The 19,922-nt window shown below is 43.2% G+C and overlaps 1 protein-coding gene across 1 annotated transcript in view; it reads left to right on the top strand.

Moving 5' to 3' along the window:
• LOC114028523 (rho guanine nucleotide exchange factor 10-like protein) overlaps positions 1 to 19,922 on the top strand; it is a 101,278-nt gene that overhangs the window by 32,516 nt on the left and 48,840 nt on the right. The window contains exons 12-15 of the mRNA XM_027842792.1: positions 6,807 to 6,928; positions 16,778 to 16,864; positions 17,765 to 17,988; positions 18,875 to 19,029. Of these exons, the coding sequence (XP_027698593.1) occupies positions 6,807 to 6,928; positions 16,778 to 16,864; positions 17,765 to 17,988; positions 18,875 to 19,029 (588 nt within the window). The remainder of the gene's footprint in view (positions 1 to 6,806; positions 6,929 to 16,777; positions 16,865 to 17,764; positions 17,989 to 18,874; positions 19,030 to 19,922) is intronic.

Below are 19,922 nucleotides of genomic sequence, written 5' to 3'. Positions count from 1 at the left end.
GTGGGTTATCAAGGTTCTCGTGCAACAGCTTTTTAATTTGGTCTCAGCCTGTATGCTTTAGCACTGGGAACAATGGCCCAGCAGATGTAGAGCTGCCACTCGGTTTCCTTCTAACGGAAGAGATCAGAGGCAGGCAGAGGGAGCCATCTGGAGTGAAAAGGTCAGATCATTAAAAATAATAATAATAACAATAAATTGCAAGGGCTTGATAGGAGGTGGTTGAATGGAGCTGGGAAGAGAAAGGGGGAAAAACACAGGGGAAAAGAGGTTTGGCAGCATATGGGAGTAAAGGCTTATGTCTGCAGAGGTGCTTATGCTATGTTTGAAAAAGGACCCTGGAATGTCCTTTGCCCAGTTTTTTTCTGGCCCCCTCCTCTGACTCAGAAACCCTGTTGGATTCCTACCAATCCTTCCATCCTTGAAAGCCCAATACATATACCGCTTCTTTAGGAAGTCTTTCTGGATCTCCCTTTTTGCTAGTAATCTTCCCCTTCTAATTTCCCCTAGAACTTTGTTTTGTAGTTCTCAATGTACTAATCATATATTAAATATCTGTGTTAGTGTTTTAATGTGAGCTGCCTGAGGGCAGGGTCTGTGCCTTACCAAACTTTATTTTCTTAAGTTATTTATAAAAATCCTTTTGATTGATAATCTTTTATTTTTTAATATCATCTTTATTTCTGAATAAAGGTGCCTAGGTGGGGGCAATGGAGAGAGCACAGAATCCAAAGTCCTGAATACTTGCATTCATATTCAGCCACACATACTTAAGAGCTGTGTGACTTTATGTCTGCCTCAGTTTCCTCATCTGTAAAACAGGGATAGTAATAGCATCTACCTCCCAGGGTAGTTGTAAAGATCAAATGAGATAATATTTATGAAAAGCACTTTGCAGGCCAGCCATATAAATGCTAGCTATCATCATTACTATTATTATGATTATTATAGCCTTCTCTCATGTCTTGCTCAATGAGCCATTCCCTGTAGCCAAGATTTTAAAAATACAAACAAGGCAGTTCAGCAATGCCGAGCGACAATTAATTATGCCTGATCGTATGCAGTAATACATACCCATAGTCTGCCACCTCTGCAAAGAGGGAATGGAAATGAATTTTCTTAGTTCTTCTCCAGAGCCAAGATTGGTTGTGTTTTTCTTTCCTTTTTTTTGTCTTTACATTTCCATCAATCAGCAAGCATTTATTAAGCACTGTGTGTCCAAAGCACTGTACTAGGGATATAGAAATACAGAATAAAACAATTCTTGTTCTCAAAGAATTTATATTCTGTCAGAGAGATAGCATGTATGTAGGTTTATGCAAAAATGAACACAAAATAAATGTCACTAGATGCTAGGTGAGACAGCCAGGTGGTGGGTGGATACAGCACAGGGCCTGGAGTTAGGAGGACCTGAGTTCACATTTCTCCTCAGGCACTTATTAGCTGTGTGACCCTGGGCAAGTCACTTAATCTCATTTGCCTCAATTTCCTCGTCTGTAAAAATGAGCTGGAGAAGGAAATGGCAAACTGCTCCAGTATCTTTGCTAAGAAAATCCCAAATGGGGTCATGAAGAGTTGGACATTACTAAAAAACAACTAAACACAGCAAAAATATTATGTAATTAGGGAAGAAAGACATTAGGAATTAGGGTAATCTGGAAAAGTGTAGAAGGTGGTGATTGGGTTACACCTGGAAGGAGAGGCTCCCATGAGGCAGAGGAGAGGAAGAAGAACATGCTTTGATGAGGGGAAAGTTAGTTTGAGAAGTTCAATAGATTGTTGGTGTATCAAGGGTGCACACAGTAGGTACTTAACAAATGTTTACTGTGCACATAGTAGGAGCTTAACAAATACTTCCTGTGGCTGTCAGTACAGTTGCCTAACGGGATAGAATGCTGGACTAAGTTAGAATTCCGCTTCAGACATTGTTAGCTGTGTATACGTCATTTTGCTATCCTGAGCCTCCGTGTCCTTGTCTGTAAACTAGGGCTACCTAACACCTGTAGTACCTACACCATAGGCTTGCTGTCAGGCTCAAGTGAGATAAGGCCCATGAAAGTACTTTGTAAATAAAGCATCGTGGAAATGCCAGATGTCATTGTTGTTGTTATTGTCATCCAATATTTGTTGAATGTGTTAATAAATAAAGGAGTGAATGAACAAATAGATATGTGACTGTGTGGTGGGTATGAGGCTGAAGTAACAAGCAGGCTGTTCGCATCCTAACAGTCTCTTCCATTTACATAACGTGTGTTAGCTTTTCCAACTTGTTATCACGTTATCCCATTCTCCTCTAGGGAGTTCGTTCAGCCCCCACCTAGCCAGGGCCCACTTACTGATCTGGGTCACTCCAGACCATTGGAAACACCTCCTTCTCCTTAACCCTTAGAGTCTTTCTTGTACATTCTCCGAAGACCTTTCACCAGACAAGTTGAAATCACAGTGAGTGTTTGGACACAGTTGGACTGTTTGAGCAGCACTAAGGAAGGTTTTGGATCATAGAATACAGAATGTCAGAACTGGGAGGGCCCTTAGAACTCAGAATGTCAGAGCTGGGCGGAGGCCTTAGAACATAGGATGTCTGAGTGGGGAGGGCTCTTAGAACACAGAATGTCAGAGCAGGGAGGGCCCTTAGAACCCAGGATGTCAGAAATGGGAGGGCTCGTAGAACACAGAATGTCAGAGCAGGGAGGGCCCTTAGAACCCAGGAGGTCAGAGCTGGGAGGGACTTTAGGACATAAAATGTGGAGGTGGAAAGGCCTTTAGAGCAGAGAATTTCAAAGCTGGGAGTGAAGTTTGAGATCACATAGTACAAAGCCTTTATTGAGGAGTTTGTGTTCACTGGCACTGTGATTTAGACATGGTCACACAGGTTATTCATGGCAGAACCCAGGTCTTCCACCTTCTTGTCCAGGGTTCCTTGAAATGCGCTTTCCAAAGGGGATGCTTAATCCAGTAGTAAAAATGACATTTGGGTCTTGTCTGTGGATTTTCTTTTATCCAAGTTGCTCCTGGGCGTTTGAGGCCTGGGCTTTTCCACATTTTTAATGCAGCTTTTAAACGTGGGGGCAATCTTACCCCCAATCCCAGACTGAAGTTGCTATTTGCATAAAAAAGAATCAAGGAGGGGGCAGTCTGGTGCAGTGGGTAGAGCCTTGGAGCGACAAAGGCCCAACTTCAATCCTAGCTCTTGCCATTCAATGGTTTTATGACCTTGAGCAAGATATTCATCCATCAGTTTATTCATCCATCAAATGAGCATGATAATCTTCACTCAAGCTGTGTCCCAGGGTATTGGTGAGGATGGAGCCATGTACTCCATAAATCACTAAGAAAATGGGAGCTGTCACCATTGTTATCATCACAGCCTTGTCATTGGGTAAGGCAGCTAGGTGGCCAGCCACCATCGTCAGCTCATCATCAGGAGCTGGAGTTGGGGAAACCTGAGTTCAAGTGCTCCTCCAGCATTTACTGGCTTTGTGAACCTGGGCAAGTCATTTGACCTTTCTGAACCTCAATTTCCTCATTTTTAAAATGGGATGAATGCAGTACCTACCTCCCAGAACTGTTGTGAGGATCAAATAAGACAACTGAAAATTGTAAAGCAGTAACTAAGTGCTAGTTTTTGTCTTTACTATTATTGTTAGGCATCAAGGTGGTGCAGCGGTTAGAGCACCAGGCTTAGAGTTGGGAAGACTTGAGTTCAAATCTGGCCTTAGACATTTAGTAGCTGTTTGACCCTGGGTAAGTCACTTCACCCTGTTTGCCTCAGTTTCCTTATCTGTAAAAGGAGCTGGAAGAGGAAATGGCAGACCATTCCTTCATCTTTGCCAAGAAAACCCCAAATGGGGTCACAAAGAGTTGGACACCACTGAAATGACTCAACGACCACGACGAAAGGCCGTATGACAACAGAGGTAGTACAGGGGATACAGCACCAGGCCTGGAGTCAGGAAGACTCATCTTTGTGAGTTCAAATCTGGCCTCATCTACTTACTGGCTGTGCGACCCTGGGCAAGTCACTTCACTCTGCTTGCCTCAGTTTCCTCATCTATAAAATGAGCTGGAGAAGGAAATGGCGAACCACTCTAGGATCTTTTCCAAGAAAACCCCAAATGGGGTCACACAGAATCTGACATGACTGAAATGATTCAACAAGAACAAAAATTATTATGATGATGAGAATTGTTATCCTGGAAGAGAGACAGCCTCTTGGACTCTAGAGAGGGTCATTTTACGGCCATGCAAAGCTCAGGACCCTTTGCTGATCGTCGTCTTGCTGTGAGCTGGCATATCCTAGCCTAGGAGATACCAGGATATCTTTGCTGGTGTCGCTGAGGAGGTCCAGACAACCAGAGGGCTGAGGAAGACATTAATCCCAGCTTGGGAAGAAGAGGAAGGCTCATCAGCCATCAGTGACCCCACATCACTTAGCTAGTGCCAAGTCCCAGATCTATAGAATTACAGGAGGTGACGTCTCCTCCATGAGATGCCTGCTCCCGTGGCTTTGGCTGCTCCCCTCACCCCAGGACACATTGAGTCACGGGTCTGTGGATCCACCAGCTGGTGAGATGGGGACCTCAGAGGGCGTTGTGTGGATCACAAGGGGATAGGAAGGGAATCCTTCGTAATGGTATAGGCAGGAAGGACTTGAGGGAGAGGTCTTGGACGAAGCTGCCTCAGTTGTAGTGGGAAGAATCTTGGGGACAGGAGACGGGTGTTGGTGGACTGCATGTTGTCATTTTGCTTTGTGAATTTCAGTTTCTTTGTCACTCCAGTTCTCTGTTAAATGTTTGGATTATCTGACATGAAAGGTTCCTTCTAGATCTAACATTTTCTGTTCTAAAGACCTGAGGTACCTCGGTGGTATAGTGGATAGAGTGCTTGACTTGGTGTTAAGGAGATCTGAGTTTGAATCCTGCCTTAGACGCTGGCTGTATAACCCTGGACAAGTCACTTGACCTTTCTCTGCCTCGGTTCCCTTATCTATAAAATGGGAACAGTAATAGGACCCACCTCTGAAGCTTATATGAGGGTCAAATGAGGTGTTGGTAAAGTGCTTTGGAAACCTTAAAGAGATGGAGAAATACTATTATTATTATTGGAAATGCTAAATTTAGAGTTTGAGCTCTTGGTAAAGATGCTTGCGGGTCTGATAGGCTTTGTTCTGAAGTTCCTTCCATTTGACATCCTTTTTCTCTTAATTCTTTGTGATTCAGAACATGACAACACCAATAAACATGAACATTTCCAGATACAAAGAACAAAAAATGACTTCATGGGAATCTGTGAATTTTATCAGGAGAGCTTGAATTTTTTTTTAAAATGTGTATAATGAGTTTAACACATCAACTTCACAGCTATTCTGCTTCCGTGTCTCCCTCTGAACTTCTTTCTGTCCACGCATTTTTAAAAAAATGATTCAGTGATACTCTTTTCTCTCCCTTTCCCCCGAATTATCCCCATCAGCCTTCCCACCTCAGTTTTTCCAAATTAAAAAAAATTTTTTTAGAAAACGAATCTATATATTGGCCGTGTCTGAAAATGTATATTTCATTCTCTACCCTCATTCTATCCCCTCTCTGTCATGAGGTAGGGAGCACACTCGTCTTGTGTGTGTGTCTATATGTCCATATGTGTGTCCACACATTATATACGTTCATCTATATTATACATAAGAATTGTGTTTTGTGACTGTATTGATCAGAGTTCTCAAATCTCTCACAGTTGTTTTTCTTTATGGTGTTCTGCTCTTTTTACTCTGCATTAGTTTATGAAAACCTTCCCAGGTTTCTCTGAATCCATCTCTCTCATCTTTCTTTTGGAGGTACCATAGTTTGGTTCTCCAGTCCACAGTTGATGGGAACCACCTTTATTTCTAGTCCTTTGCTACAACCAAAAGCACTGCTATAAATATTTTTGCACACTTGCGCCATTTTCCTCTTTTTTCTTTGCCTTTGTGGGTAAACACCTAATAGTGGTATCACTGAGGTCAAAAGGTATACAGTTCAGTGGGTATAGTTCCAAATTGTTTGCCAGACTATTCTATAATCTATATATCCAATTATGTAGTCTATATATCCTATGACAGTGCATCAGTGCAATTATTCTTCCACAACCTCTCTAATAATTATTTTCCTTTTTTTGTTATCTTTGCTAATCTGATGCATGTGAGACGGAACCTTAGCATTTTAATTTACATTTCTCTTATTATTAGTGATTTAGAGCGGGGTCTTTTTTTGGGGGGGGCAAAGCTATTAATAACTTGATTTTTTTTCACTTGAAAACTGCCTATTCCTATCCCATTTCTTTATCGAGGAATGACTTTCATTCTCATGAATTTAAGTCTGTTCCTAGTAAGTTATTATTTTGTATTGATATTCATGATTGATTTTGGTCTGTAGTTTCTTTCTCTACTTTCTCCCTGGTTTATGTATTAAGAATATATTTATATCATAAAGGAAATTGTTGTAAGGGCCCTTCTAACTCCGGCTTCAATCTTCTAGAATATTGGTTAGAGGATTTTCTAGGCATTAAAGTAGCCATGAAATAAGCAGAAGAATTAATTTCTGTCATGTCTGAAATTGTTGCTTTCAGTCATCTCTGATGCAATGGAGGAAGAGGCCTCACTGTTCCAATATCCTAGAAACACACTGCAGATTACTCTGCTGGGCAGTGCTCCTGGGGTTGGTCTAGGGTCCCAGGGCCTAGAGGGGTTTGATCTTGGCTGCAGGAATTTTTAACAGCTCTCTTCCCCTTTAGCCATCAGAACTAATCAGCTCCTTCCTATCTTGTCCCGTTGGTTCCAGGGGAAGAGAATCAGCCTGGCTGGAAAAGCCCTGATGAGGACAAGAAGAGCAAAGCCCCCTTCTGGTGCCCAATTTTGGCCTGTTGCATCCCTGCCTTTTCCTCTCGCACCCTCAGCCTTCAGGTGAGTAAAGTCTTGGCCTTTCTATGCTGAATATACATAAGAAGGAGTTATTTTCTTTCTTGGAGAGAGAAGCTGTTAAAAATCAAGAGCTACAACATGGGGGCTGAGAGTTGGGGGAGGGCAGGCTTTATCATCCACTTAAAGTGTGATGCCAGATAGGCTCTTTCATTGCTTAGTGACTCAGTTTCCCCATCAAATCAGTGAGGATAATTGCTGCTTATTGGAGTTTGCCATCTTTTGTGCCAGATACAGTTTTTCTAAATCTTTCTCTTTCTACCTTCAATATCTTTCTGATATTCCAGATTTGATATACTCTCTCTTCATTCGTTCTTGATTTTATAAATTTTGATTCACTCCCCTTTTTACTTCTTTCTTTCTGTACCAAAGGAGTCTAATTTTCTTTGGTCTTTCTTCATATGCTAGGTCTCCAGTCAGTAGGTCAATAAGCATTTATTTATTGATGATCATCTATGTACCAGGCACTGTGGATACACATGTAATAAATGGAATAGCCCTGTCCTCAAAGTTCTTACCTTCTGCTACAGAAGACATTAGATTAGGCATATACAGAATTAACAAAAACAGGATGGTTAAGGTGGGAGGGAAATGGTAGCATTTGGAAAGATTAATGAAGGCTTCAAAAAGAAGGTGTGGCTTAAGCTGAGTTTTGAAGGAAATGATCATTCTCTTCTGTTCCCAGCATTTTTAGTCTTCTTCTTCTTCTTCTTTTTTTAAATTTTTTTAAATTTTTTTTTTTAGGCAATTGGGGTTAAGTGACTTGCCCAGGGTCACACAGCTAGTAAGTGTCAAGTGTTTGGTCTGATGCCAAATTTGAACTCAGGTTCTCCTGACTTCAGGGCCGGTGATCTATCCTCTGCTCCACCTAGCTGTCCCTATCTTTAATCTTCTTGAGGATTAGAACCATGTCTTCTACTTGTAGTGGGGATTCTTTTTCTAATTTGAGTTGTCATAGGTGGCCCATGAATTGAGCTCTAAAGAGTCAACAAGCAATTATGAGATATCCTTCCAAATTTATGAGCCTGGGGTTATGTGATTTCTTTTGGCTCCCAGCATCCAAATTGAAGACATGGCCACCTGTGAAAATGGGAGACTGGACCTTTGGGAAGTTGCCCAAAATTATCTTAATTCTTACTCTTCTCTCCTATGGCAAATGATGAGGGGCAGGAGGGGAAGACCATAGCTACCACTTAGGTGACTGAGAGCAGCCTGCTATCTCCATCCTAGTTGGTGCCATTGGGTGCCTAGAACAATGCCTTGCGCCTAGCAAGAATGCTTAATTAATGTTTCTAGAATTGTACTGAATTACTTCCCATCCTCCTTGAAAATAGAAGACCACAATCAGATTATTCAATGATAGGAGCAGCATAGACAATCTTCACCTTCCAGCCAGTGATGTAAGGCATTGTCTCTTTGACCCTCCTGGGCAAGCGTCCAGTATCTAAGCCTTGTATTGCTTGGGATAACAAAGCTGTTCTTATCCCAGGAGAAGGGTTATATTGGCACCGGTCAAGGAGTTGAATTTGGCCTTCTCCTCCTAATCCCAATTGGCTGGGCAGTCTGAATGTCTTAATATTTTAATATGTGGCAGATAAGAACAAAGACTAAATCTTATTGGCCCCATTAACTCTAATGGGGCAGGTCAGAGCCACTGGCCCGAGGACTTCCAAAGCCCTTGAGAGAACCGTGAGGGAATCTGAGAGCTGAGAGGAACTCCTCACCCTGTGATTAATTCTGAGCACGCTAGGTGGCTGCAGAGCCTGCAATAGCTCATGGCGTACTTCTTAATTATAAAGCATTGACTTTCAGGCATCTTGCTCGTGGGTCCTTAGAGCACAGAACGTTAGAACTACAAGGGACCTTAGACTCAGAGCTGGTCAAAACCTTCTTGAATGATGGCGCTGAAAGGGGCCTTAGGACAGAGAATTTAAAGCTAGGAAAGACCTTAATGTTCATCTAAGCCAACGCCCTTATTTTGCCAAGGAGGGAGCTGAAGTCCAATGTAGAAGTGACTTGACCAAGCTCTCCTGGTGAGCCAGTGGTCAAAACTGAGACTGAAACCCAGGTCTCCTACTGCCCAGTCTAGTGGTTTTTCTATTATGTCGACTTAATGTAAATGTAAAATTATATATACAAATTTAATATGAGTATATCACCAGAAAACTTTATTTTAATGTAAAATATCCTATACAAAGTTATATTTTGTTGATTAGAGATGAGAGAAAAGACATCAACATGAATAGGTGGAATGAGACTTACGATAACATGTGAAAAGCGTGGTGTATGGATATAGTGTGAGCTACAGACGTATTGAAAGCTGGGGATGTAGACAGTGGGTAGAGTGCTGACCCAGGAGTCAGGAAGACCTGAGTTCCGGTCCTGACTCTGACCCAGATGGTCTATGTTATCATGGGAATGTCACGACATAACAAGCAACTCAATGAGACTGCAAGTTACAAGTGAGCTACCCCAATGAAGGAGGGAATTCTTACACTGGGAAGTTATGGGTGTTTACTACTTTCTTCCCTTTCCCCCATAAATGCCAAAGGAGCCAGATGTGGGTCATTGCTCTGGAGATGGAAGGGGAACTCAGAGATCATCTGGTCTAACTCATTAATTTTACAGATAAGGAAACTGAGGTCCAGAAAAGTGAAGTGACCAAACATCAGAGCCAATGTCCTTTCAGGGACAGCATGGCTAATCCTTCACCATATAGACCAGCCTCACTTTTCACGACCAGCAAGAGGCATCTTTCTTCCAACTCCTCTCTTTTTCCCTGGTACTTCCCTTTCAAGGAAATGATGAAAAGATGACTTTCTAGTCAAATTATCTCCCTCTTTTTAAACTCTAGTAATGCAGTTAATTTTTTTTTAATTGATGTCTTTTTTTCTCTACAACCCAGTCATCTAAAGCAGGGGGCATGTAGTTGGGAAGGCAAGGGTTCAGATACTGGGAAAAGTCACTTAACCTTTCTCAGCCTCAGTTTTCTCATCTGTAAAATGGGGTTAATCATGGCACTGCCACACTGGGCTTTTTCTCAAATGAGATAGTCTATGTAAAGTGCTTTACAAACCTTACTGTGCTATGGAAATGTGAGCTCTATTCTTTCAATAGGTTGAACTCTCCCTTGTGACAAAACAAAACAAACCAAAACAAAAAAAAAAAAACAAAAACCCCTGCTAAACCTGAACATGGTAAATAGAGCACCAACCCTAGAGTCAAGAGGACCTGAGTTCAAATCTGGCCTCAGACATTTGACACTTACTAGCTGTGTGACCCTGGGCAAGTCACTTAATCCCATTGCCTAGGCCAAAAAAAAAAATCAAAACAAAACAAAAACCTGAACATGTAATCTGATACATCCAGCAGAGTATGCAATATTCTGTCCTACTAGCTCCCCCACCTCTTTGCCACAAAGGACAAGGTGTAGTTTTTTATTTGTTCTCTAGGGACTCCGTGAGTTTTTCATTTATTCGGAGCTGAATTTCCTCCTAGTGTTCTTTTATGTTTTGATCTCTCTCAGTTCAGCTTATTCTGGTTTTCCTCAGCTGAATCAGAAGAACTTCCCCTATTTCTCTGAATTCCTTTTTTCTTAATACATAATAATTAACCATTACATTCCTCAACTGGAGTTTTTTTCATCCATTTCCCAATTAAGCACCTACTATGTGGCTGTCACTATGCAGAATATCTTGATACGATTGGATTTTTCTTTTTGGCTTTCTTGGAGGGGCATACGACTAGTTTATGAGTCTTCCTGTCTATACCAGGTTTCTGGAATTTATTCTACCCTGTCTGGTATTGTTGGCTGTCTCCTCATAAGGCGCATGTCTTCAAACCTGGAGGTGACAGTTGTTGTTTTCCCAACATGTTGATTTGTTGTCTTTGCTGTTAGAGTACAAGTTCCTTGAGGGCAAGGACTGTCTTTTGCCCCAGCACTTGGCACTTTGCCTGGCGCATAGTAGGTGCTTGGCAAATGCTCACTGACTGACCACTGACTGACTTAAGGGCTCTCACAGAGGCATAGGTTTAGAGCTGGAGAGTGACTTAGGCCTTTCTTACTCAAACACACCCATTTTCCAGATGATGAAGGTGATGTTAAGTGACCTGCCCATGAGTAGTAAAGTAAGAGTCTGGATTCCACCCCATGACCTCTGACTCTCAATCCAACATTCTTTCCACTGAGCTACCTTACCTTTCCATCTAGACTGTGTCTCTAGAAGTAAGAATGAGGCCCAAGGGGGAGAAGGAGCCATACTTTAGCTCAATATCTATCATTCATTTTTCAGTTCTGCAGACTGAACTAAAGTTCTAAATGCCTACTATGTGTTGCAGGGGATAGAGCACTGGCTCTGGAATCAGGAGGGCCTGAGTTCAAATATGACCTCAGACACTTGCTATCTGTGTGACCTTGGGCAAGTCACTTAACTCGGATTGCCTCTACCCAAAATAAACACCTACTGTGTGCAGCACCAAATGGAATAAAAATAATAGCAGCGACAACAATAGCTAGCATTTATAGAATGTTTTAAGATTTTCAAAGTACTTTACCTTTACATCTTATCTCATTTGATCCTTACAACAACCTTGGGAGCTAGGCGCTATTATTATCTCCACTTTACAGTGGAAGAAACTGAGGCAGACAGAGGCAAGTGACTTGCCCAGGGTCACACAGCTAGTAAGTCTCTGAGGTAGGATTTGAACGCAGGTCTTTCTGACTCCAGGCCCAGCACTCTATCCATTGTTCTATCTAGTTTCCTCTTAAATGCTTTGCATTTGAAAGGACAACTCAGTACTCTGCTCATTTGGCACAGGGCTGCCAGAAACAAATTTATTAATTACCTATCCAAGCATGATTTCTTAGAAAGAGAGAACAAAGGGCAGTTTCTTTTCTGCTAATGGAAAACCTCGCTCTGCCCCGAGCCTCTTCTAATTAGAGTTTGTATTGTTCAGAAAACAAGAGGCAAATTCCACAGAAAGAGTCAAACAAGAATACGGAATTCAGTTTTAGGGCTTGACTTGCCATGCTGAACCATAGTAATGTTAACGTGGAGAGGTGCATGTTAATGTTGGAGGCGCCATCTTCCAGGAAAACCAACGGTGGGTCCCGGGCCTGCCAAAATAGCCACCTCCCTCAGCTGAGTCCTAGACTACACTAAGTGATATTTCCTTTGGTTGGTTAAGGGAATCGTTTTTTTCACCCTCGTAAAAGCTGTACTTAAGAGATACTTCTCTTAATTGAATTAAACAAAGACATATCTTCTCTTAGTTTGGTCGCCACAAATAAGATAAAAGTGTCTTCATTTTCTGAGAGATCCCTTATAACAGAGTTGGATTGCCTTCTCTCCAAAGAACTGATTGTCTTTGATAAGGATAAAACAAAGGATTTATGACTAGGACACTCTCTCCTTGGCATTGTCTTCTATTCAGAGGAAAAGTAGTAATGGTTTCTTTTCCTCCATTCAGGAGAAAATAAAGGCTTTTGATTAGGACACTGACATAGTCTATCTTAATATTTTTAAAGAAATTTTAAAAGAAGAAATATCCTATCTTAGTATTTTAAAAGGAATTGGAGGGGCAACTAGGTGGCGCAGTGGATAGAGCATGGGCTCTGGAGTCAGGAGGACCTGAGTTCAAGTCTGGCCTCAGACACATAACACTTACTAGCTGTGTGACCCTAGGCAAGTCACTTAACCCCAATTGCCTTGCCAAAAAAAATAAAAAAATAAAAAAAAAAATAAAAAGAGGAAGTGGAGGCCATAATGAATATGCTTTCATGCCAACTGTAGGTTATGTTATAGGATGCCTCTTCAGGGCCTGGATAAAGCCTGTTAGGAATGTTAATGGGAAGTTCCTGAAATAGATGGGAAGTTAGATCAGGTGATCTCAGAGGTCCTGTCCCACCTGGATTCTTGGACTTTCCTACCCAGACTAGAAGCTTTCGCCATACCTGATATAAGTAGTGGAACCTATTTTCGATTCTTTTTTTTTTTACTTAATTGATTGAGGAATTATAGAAGCACTTTAACCTTTCCCTATTGGGGCTTGGGAAGCAGGAATTGATCCATTGTAATGGATAGCTGACTTTAAGTATTTAAAAAATATTTAATAGTATTTTATTTTTTCCCCCAATTACACGTAAAGACAATTTTCAACGTTCATTTTTTGAAAGATTTTTGAGTTCCAAATTTTTCTTTCTCCCTTCCCTCCCCCCTCCTCAAGATGACAAGCAATCTGATATAGGTTATACACGTGCAATCATGTAAAACATTTCCATATTAGTCATGTTGTGAAGAGCAAAAGGAAAAAAATGAAAAAAATCTAAAAAAGTAAAAATGTTATGCCTTGATCTGCATTCAGACTCCAGTATTTGAAGGACTAGCAGATGGAAGATGGATTAGTTTTATTCTACCTGGCCATAGAGGTGAGAGGGCAGAACCATAAGCCACGTGCTAAAGCTTCAGAGAGGCAGGTTTCAACTCTGTGTAAGGAAAACCATTGGCGCTGTCCAAGAGATGAGTGTGTTGCCTTGAAAGCAGGGAGTTGTCCAGGTGGGGAGGTCATCAGGATAGGGCTGGATCAATAATCAATCAGTCGATAAACATTTGTTAAGCACTGATTGTGTGCCCGGCACTGTGCTAAGTGCTAGATGACCATTTACCAGGAAGTATCCTGGAGGGGTTTACCTGTTGCAAACATGGATGGACTTCCCGCGGGTTTGTTTTTTTTTTTTAATTTTTAATCTGTAAATTGGGTCATCTGACTGCTGTCACTTCTGCCTCTGAGATTTTTCTCAATCAAGGATTTTATGTTTGGGACCCTCCTTGGGCCATCCTTCCTCGGTGACCTTGAATTTGTGGGTCTCTCTGGAGGCAAGAGGGATGAGGAGGAAGTGACCCCACGATGCCTCTGAGTTGGGAAATTGAAGGTTCTTGGGCTCCCTTGGAAAGTCTGTGTGATACTTCCTTTCTAACACTGGTTTTGGCTGAATGCCGTCCTCCCAAGAAGATTGTCTCTCAGGTGGGGGAGGTGGGGGAGGGTCGACCATCTGCTCCTTTGCTCTGGGGAGGCCCACACAACATCCTCATTTGGAGCTTTCTGGAATACAAAGACATACAGGCTGAGAATAGCTTTGCTTCTGGGGAGGGCTGTGCCACCTTGTTGGGGGGGGTCCTGCTGTATATGTAGGAATATTGAATATGGGCATCACTGACTGATGGTTTCAGGGACACTCCCCTGCGGCTGTTCTTCCCTTCCCTGATTCTCTCTCTCTCTCTCTCTCTCTCTCCCTCCCTCCCTCCCTCTCTCTCCTTCTCTCTCCCTCACCTGCCTCACTTCACTCCCTCCCTCCTCTCATCTCACTCCCTTCCGATACAGATGCGCCCCAATCAGCTTTCCGTCATTAGAGTGAATTAGGTCTTCCAAACATTGTCAAGGCCTCATCCGATTACTGCCAGTAACAGATGCAATATTGTTGGCTTTCTGGTTATGGTTTCTTCTATTCCTTTCATCCTCCCTCAGTAATGGAGATGAGTTGTGGAGGAGGAGGGGGATAGAGTTTGGGGAGATGGAAGCTTTTGCTAGAAATCTGGCCTCAGGGTTGGATTTAATTAGACCAAATGGCTAAGTCGATTTCTCCAGGGAATGCTGGGGAGGTAGGCCGAGGCAGATGGTTGGTTACATTTCAATTCGACCTTTATGAAGGGCTCATTGTGTGTAAGACTTTAAATTAAATTCAACTTGTGATGCTTCAAGGGGTCGCAGGGCTGACCCTGGGTTCTCAAGGGCTATGCCAGGAAGAATACAAGCCCTGGCTGTAAAATCTTTGAGTATGGGGTGTTAGCACAGGTAGGGAGGCAGAGCAATTGAGCTGTGAAAGCAAAGGGGCAACTGTGACCCTAATAAATGATTGAAGGAAGAAGCATTTATTAAGAACTATATGCCAGGTACTATGCTAAGCATTGAGGATACAAAAATACAAAAGGGAGACAGATCTTGCCCTTAAGCAGCTTACATCCTAAAAAGGGAAAACCACATGTGTAAGGGACTGCTGGCTAGGAAAGAATGTTGTGGTCCTGGAAGGGTCAGTGAATGGAGCAGTAGGGCAGTCATTTGAACTCATGAGAGAATGAACTTTTCTACCCCAACACAGCTGATAAGCAACTAATTAAAAGCCAGGAGAGCCTAGACCTCTGAGCTGGTATTCCTCAAACAGGCTTATATGGTGTGGCATAAGCTGATAAGAGGAAGAAGAAAGCAAGAGAGTTGAGTGTAGTTTCCTGAGTTGCTTTCCCCATCTGTCTTTGTGTCTCCGTGATTTCTTTGACTTTTAGATCATATGGAAAGAACACTGGATTTGGAGACAGAGGATCTTGGGTTCAAGTCTCAGCATTTTTATTTATTAAACTGTGTGAGACCTTGGGCAAATCCCTTCTCTTTTGGCCTCAGTTTCCTCCTCTAGAAAATGAAAGGGTTGATTTGGATGAAATCTGGAGTCCTTTATAGGACTATCGTATATGAAATATTTGCTCCCTTTGTTAGAAAGTTCAAACCATGCTTTGGAATCCTCTGTAGTCTTTGTCATCTTTACACCAGCAGAGGGCAGCACATGTCCTAAGAGAAGTTAACACAGTAGTACGGAGGCCCTGATTAAGAATTCTTAAAATGTCTGTTTCTGACTCCTTCCTTGGGAAGGACAGCATGGGCTTTGATAATAACTGTCGTTCTTGCAGGAGGGAGCGGCAGATCTCATGCATAGAGGGTCATGAAAGGCCCAGGTCCCTTTCTGTGCCGTAGCACACTGCCCTCACCATAGTCAGAGAGATACAGAGAGCCAGGCTCTGACCAACTTGTGTCTTAATTGCTCACTGCTCACTAGGGGCAGAGGCTATAGAGATTATTAATGATGATGGGCAGCACAAATGCTGTGGTCTATAGGTAGACAGCCATGATGATGTTTCTATCACCAGTAGTGGTTACTATGAATATAATGACTTAAAAAGAAAAAAGAAATAGGTTTTAATGATGGGAAATTTGGATAAGTAATAAGCTTACAGAATGTCAGAGCTGGGAGGGACTTTAGAACATAGGATGTCAGAGCTTGGGGGGGACCTTAGACTAGAGAATGTTAGAACTGGGAGGGACCTTTAGAGACCATTTAGTCCAGGGGTGGGGATTTGTTCTGTAAAGTTTGGATTTAGTCAAAGGGCCACACTTGAAGACCTAGAGAGGCACATGTGGCCTCGAAGCTGCAGGTTCCCTACCCCTGATTCTAGTCCAAACCCTGCATTTTGTAAAGGAGGAAATAGGCCGTTTGGAAGAAATTTCTATTCTCTGACTGCCAGAAATAATTTTTATTAATTTGAATTTAACAAATTCTAAACATTTCTTTTTAGAGAGAGATATCTTCAAGGCCACTGGGGATCTCTGCCCATATTCTTAGCACAAATGTTTTTCTTCTGTAGCAGGTAAATCACTTGCCTAAAGTGGCACGGTGAAATTTAATGACAAGAAAGAGACTAGAACCCAGGTTTCTGCACTCATAATTCATTACATTTTATTTCTCATTTGCCCTCTTCGGGCCTCAATTTCCTTATCTGCAAAATGAGGGAGGTTGGATTAGATGACCTCTGAGGTCCTTTTCAACCCAGAAAGTTAATGAGTTAGTGATTTATCTGTTGGGTGATGAGAAGGTAGGTTAAGAGTCCATGTTGGGGCAGATACCAGCATACAACAGGAGAACCTAAGCTATCTGCATTCACTCATTCAATCAATCAGTCATTCAACAAACATTAATTGATTGCCTGCTCTATTTCCTCTCTCTCCCCTCAGCTCAGGTCCCTGATCCACAGTCCAGTTCACTCCCCTCTCCTAGGCTTCTCCGCTGTCAGCACATCCCTCCCTCAGGGCTACCTCTGGGTAAGTACCACCCTTTAACCTCTGCTCAGGTCATAGCAGGTTCCTCTTTGACCTCAGGACAGGGAAGAAAGGACTGGTCCCCTGGGTAAGAGTGTTGAAGTATTTGATCCTAGATCCCATTGGTGTTTCCAGAGCCTGGTTTCTGTCTTGAAAAGATCAAGTTAGAAGGTGTCGGGGAGCAGTGTGAAGTATTAATTCTGTAGGTCTCATGGTCCCAATGAGGCTGAGGTCACCCAAGCAGTCACTTCCTAAATGCATGTCTTTGGTCATTTGGGGCATAGGGGAGATGGTGTCGGTGACTTAGGCCAGCCTACCCCTTCCACTGTAAATTTAACTCAGAATTCATGTCCTGTTGACAATGACTCTGGAGCATATCCCCTTCAAAGAGAAAGGTCAAATCTCTTTTAGGGCCACAGAATTGCTAGTTAGGTGGGACCTCAGAGATATCCTTGGCTTCGAGTGATATTAGTTTGAGTAATGTTGGGCAAGACATCTAACTTATATGTGCCTCAGTTTCTTCATCTGTAAAATGAGGGTGCCAGACAGGAAGATCTTTGAGGCCCCTTCCAGTGCAATCTATGATTCCATGATCCAGTGCCCTCATTTTACGGCAGAAGAAACTGAGTCCCAGAGAGGAGAAGTAATTGGTCTAAAGTTACACAGTAAGTAAAAAAACAAGGATTTGAACTCACTTTTCAGAGGACCCTTCAGACTAAATCCTTGACCTGAGAGAAAGATGAGACAGCTTGTTTACCTTTGCCTTTCCCACCCCAGAGCCCATGGGGGGAGGCTAGGGAAGGCTGTACTTGGGGACATTAGCCCTTTGCCTCTGCTCTGTTTGCTCCATTCTGCTCTTGACTCTAGCTCTGATCAGCCCTGTCTGTCTCTCTGTCCTTCCAGGTTGCCGGTGGACAGGATGGTGCTGGTGGTCAGGTGGAGATCTTCTCACTGAACCGGCCCACGCCTAGAATGGTCAAGTCCTTCCCTGTGGCCTCCCCAGTGCTCTGCATGGAATACATTCCGGAGAAGAATGAGGAGGATGAGGACCGAGAATCAGGCGGGGCAGCCCCTGACCCCTCATCTGTGGTACATCCAACCATCTGCCTCGGGCTTCAGGATGGGAGGTGAGAGGGCCTGGGGAGCTCCTTCTGTAGTTTCTGGTCTTAGGATCCTGTCTAATGGCTGATCAGTTAAGTGAATGAAAGGATAAGTGAAAGAAAAGGCATTTATTAATTACTATGTGCCAGGCATTGTGTAAGATCTGGAGATACAAATAGAAGCAAGTAAGAGAGAGTAAGAGAGCTCCCTCTGGAAGCTTACATTCTAATGGGAGAAGATACCACGTGAAAGGGAATGGGAGTCAGGGTCAGTAGGGTTTTGTACAGGCAAGTAAAAGGGATCTGTGGAGATTGGAGTTCACGTGTCGGAGCACCCTTTCTAGAAATGGCGGTGTTGACTCGGTTACTGTTATCTCATGGTTTGGGTGTATGTGTCTCTTGGTCTGTCTATCTGTCTCATTGTGCTTCTTATAATTATCTCCTTCAAGCCACTGGAAAATAGTCCCGTGAGTCAGGGTAGGTATTTTCATCTCCTTTTTACAGATGAGGGAACTGAGGTCCATATTTTTTCAACTTCTAAGTGGCAAAACTTAGACACAACCTCAGGTTTCCTGACCCCAAGTTCAATGTGCTTTCTGGAAATTATGCTACAGCTGTGTCAGATCTTCCCAGACCCGAGTCTTAACCTGGGGTCCAGATTTCAATCTTCCGTGAACTTGGATGGGGAGAAATATTACACCTTTATTTTAATATAATTGGTTTCTTTTGTAACCTTCTGTCTTATATTTTATGCACTTAAAAACCTTGTGAGAAGGGATATCCGTAGGCTTCATCAGACACTGCCAGAGGGGTCCATGACACAGAAGAGATCATACTCTTTGGGTCAGGCTATGTGGGAAAAGGCAGGTTTCAAAGTGTGTCAAGGCTGAGGCCCCTCTTTGTCTTTCCCCAGCATCCTTGTGTATGGCAGTGTGGACACGGGGACCCAGTGCTTGGTTACCTGCAAGAGTCCAGGTCTGCAGCCTGTCCTGTGCCTCTGCTACAGCCCCCACTACCTCTTTGCTGGCCTGCAGGATGGGACCGTTGCTGCCTACCCCCAGAGCAGCGGTAAGGGAGATGGATGGACGGACCGGGAAGAGGGAGGGGCTTGTAAACATTCGGGGCGCCTTCTTACCTGCTTAGCACCAAGTCATTCCATTCTGCTCAATATACTTTAGTTCAATCCCATTTCACTCCATGCCAATCAAATCTGCAAGCCATTATTAAATACCTACTATGTGCCAGTCACTGTGCTAGACATCAGAGAGTCAAAGCAAACAATGGAATGATCAGAGCTCCTCTAGTTCCATTGAGGGGAGGGAAGAACGTGGACAAAAGTGAAAAAACACTGAATACAAACAAAGTGATTTCTGGGGGAAGGCAATATTAAATGGTGAGATCACGGTAGGCTTCCTGTGGAAGGTGGCTCTCTGACTGAGCTTTGATAGAAACAAGGGATTCTAAGAGAGGAGAGTGTGCATGCTAGGGACGGGGCATGGCCAGTGTGAAGTCGTGTCTTCCCCCCTCCTTACACCGCCAGCTCTGCCATTCTGTGTTCTAAGGCCCTCCCTGCTCTGACATCCTGGATTCTAAAAGCCCTCCCAACTCTGACATAATGTGTTCTAAAGACTCCCAGCTCTGACATCCTGTGTTCTAAGGGCCCTCCCAGCTCTGACATCCTATGTTCTAAGGGCCCTCCCAGCTCTGACATCTCCTGTTCTAAGGTACCTCCCAGCTCTGCCATCCTGTGTTCTAAGGGCCCTCCCAGCTCTGACATCCCATGTTCTAAGGGCCCTCCCAGCTCTGACATCCCCCGTTCTAAGGTACCTCCCAGCTCTGACATTCTGTGTTCTAAGGGCCCCCCCAGCTCTGACATCCTGGGTTCTAAAGACTCCCAGCTCTGACATCCTGTGTTCTAAGGGCCCTCCCAGCTCTGACATCCCCTGTTCTAAGGTACCTCC

This window comes from Vombatus ursinus, unplaced genomic scaffold, assembly GCF_900497805.2.
Source record: "Vombatus ursinus unplaced genomic scaffold, bare-nosed wombat genome assembly UNPS02014884.1, whole genome shotgun sequence".
NCBI lineage: Eukaryota > Metazoa > Chordata > Mammalia > Diprotodontia > Vombatidae > Vombatus > Vombatus ursinus.
The sequence above is the reverse complement of the archived record's forward strand: the minus strand, read 5'-3'. Positions and strand labels throughout refer to the sequence as shown.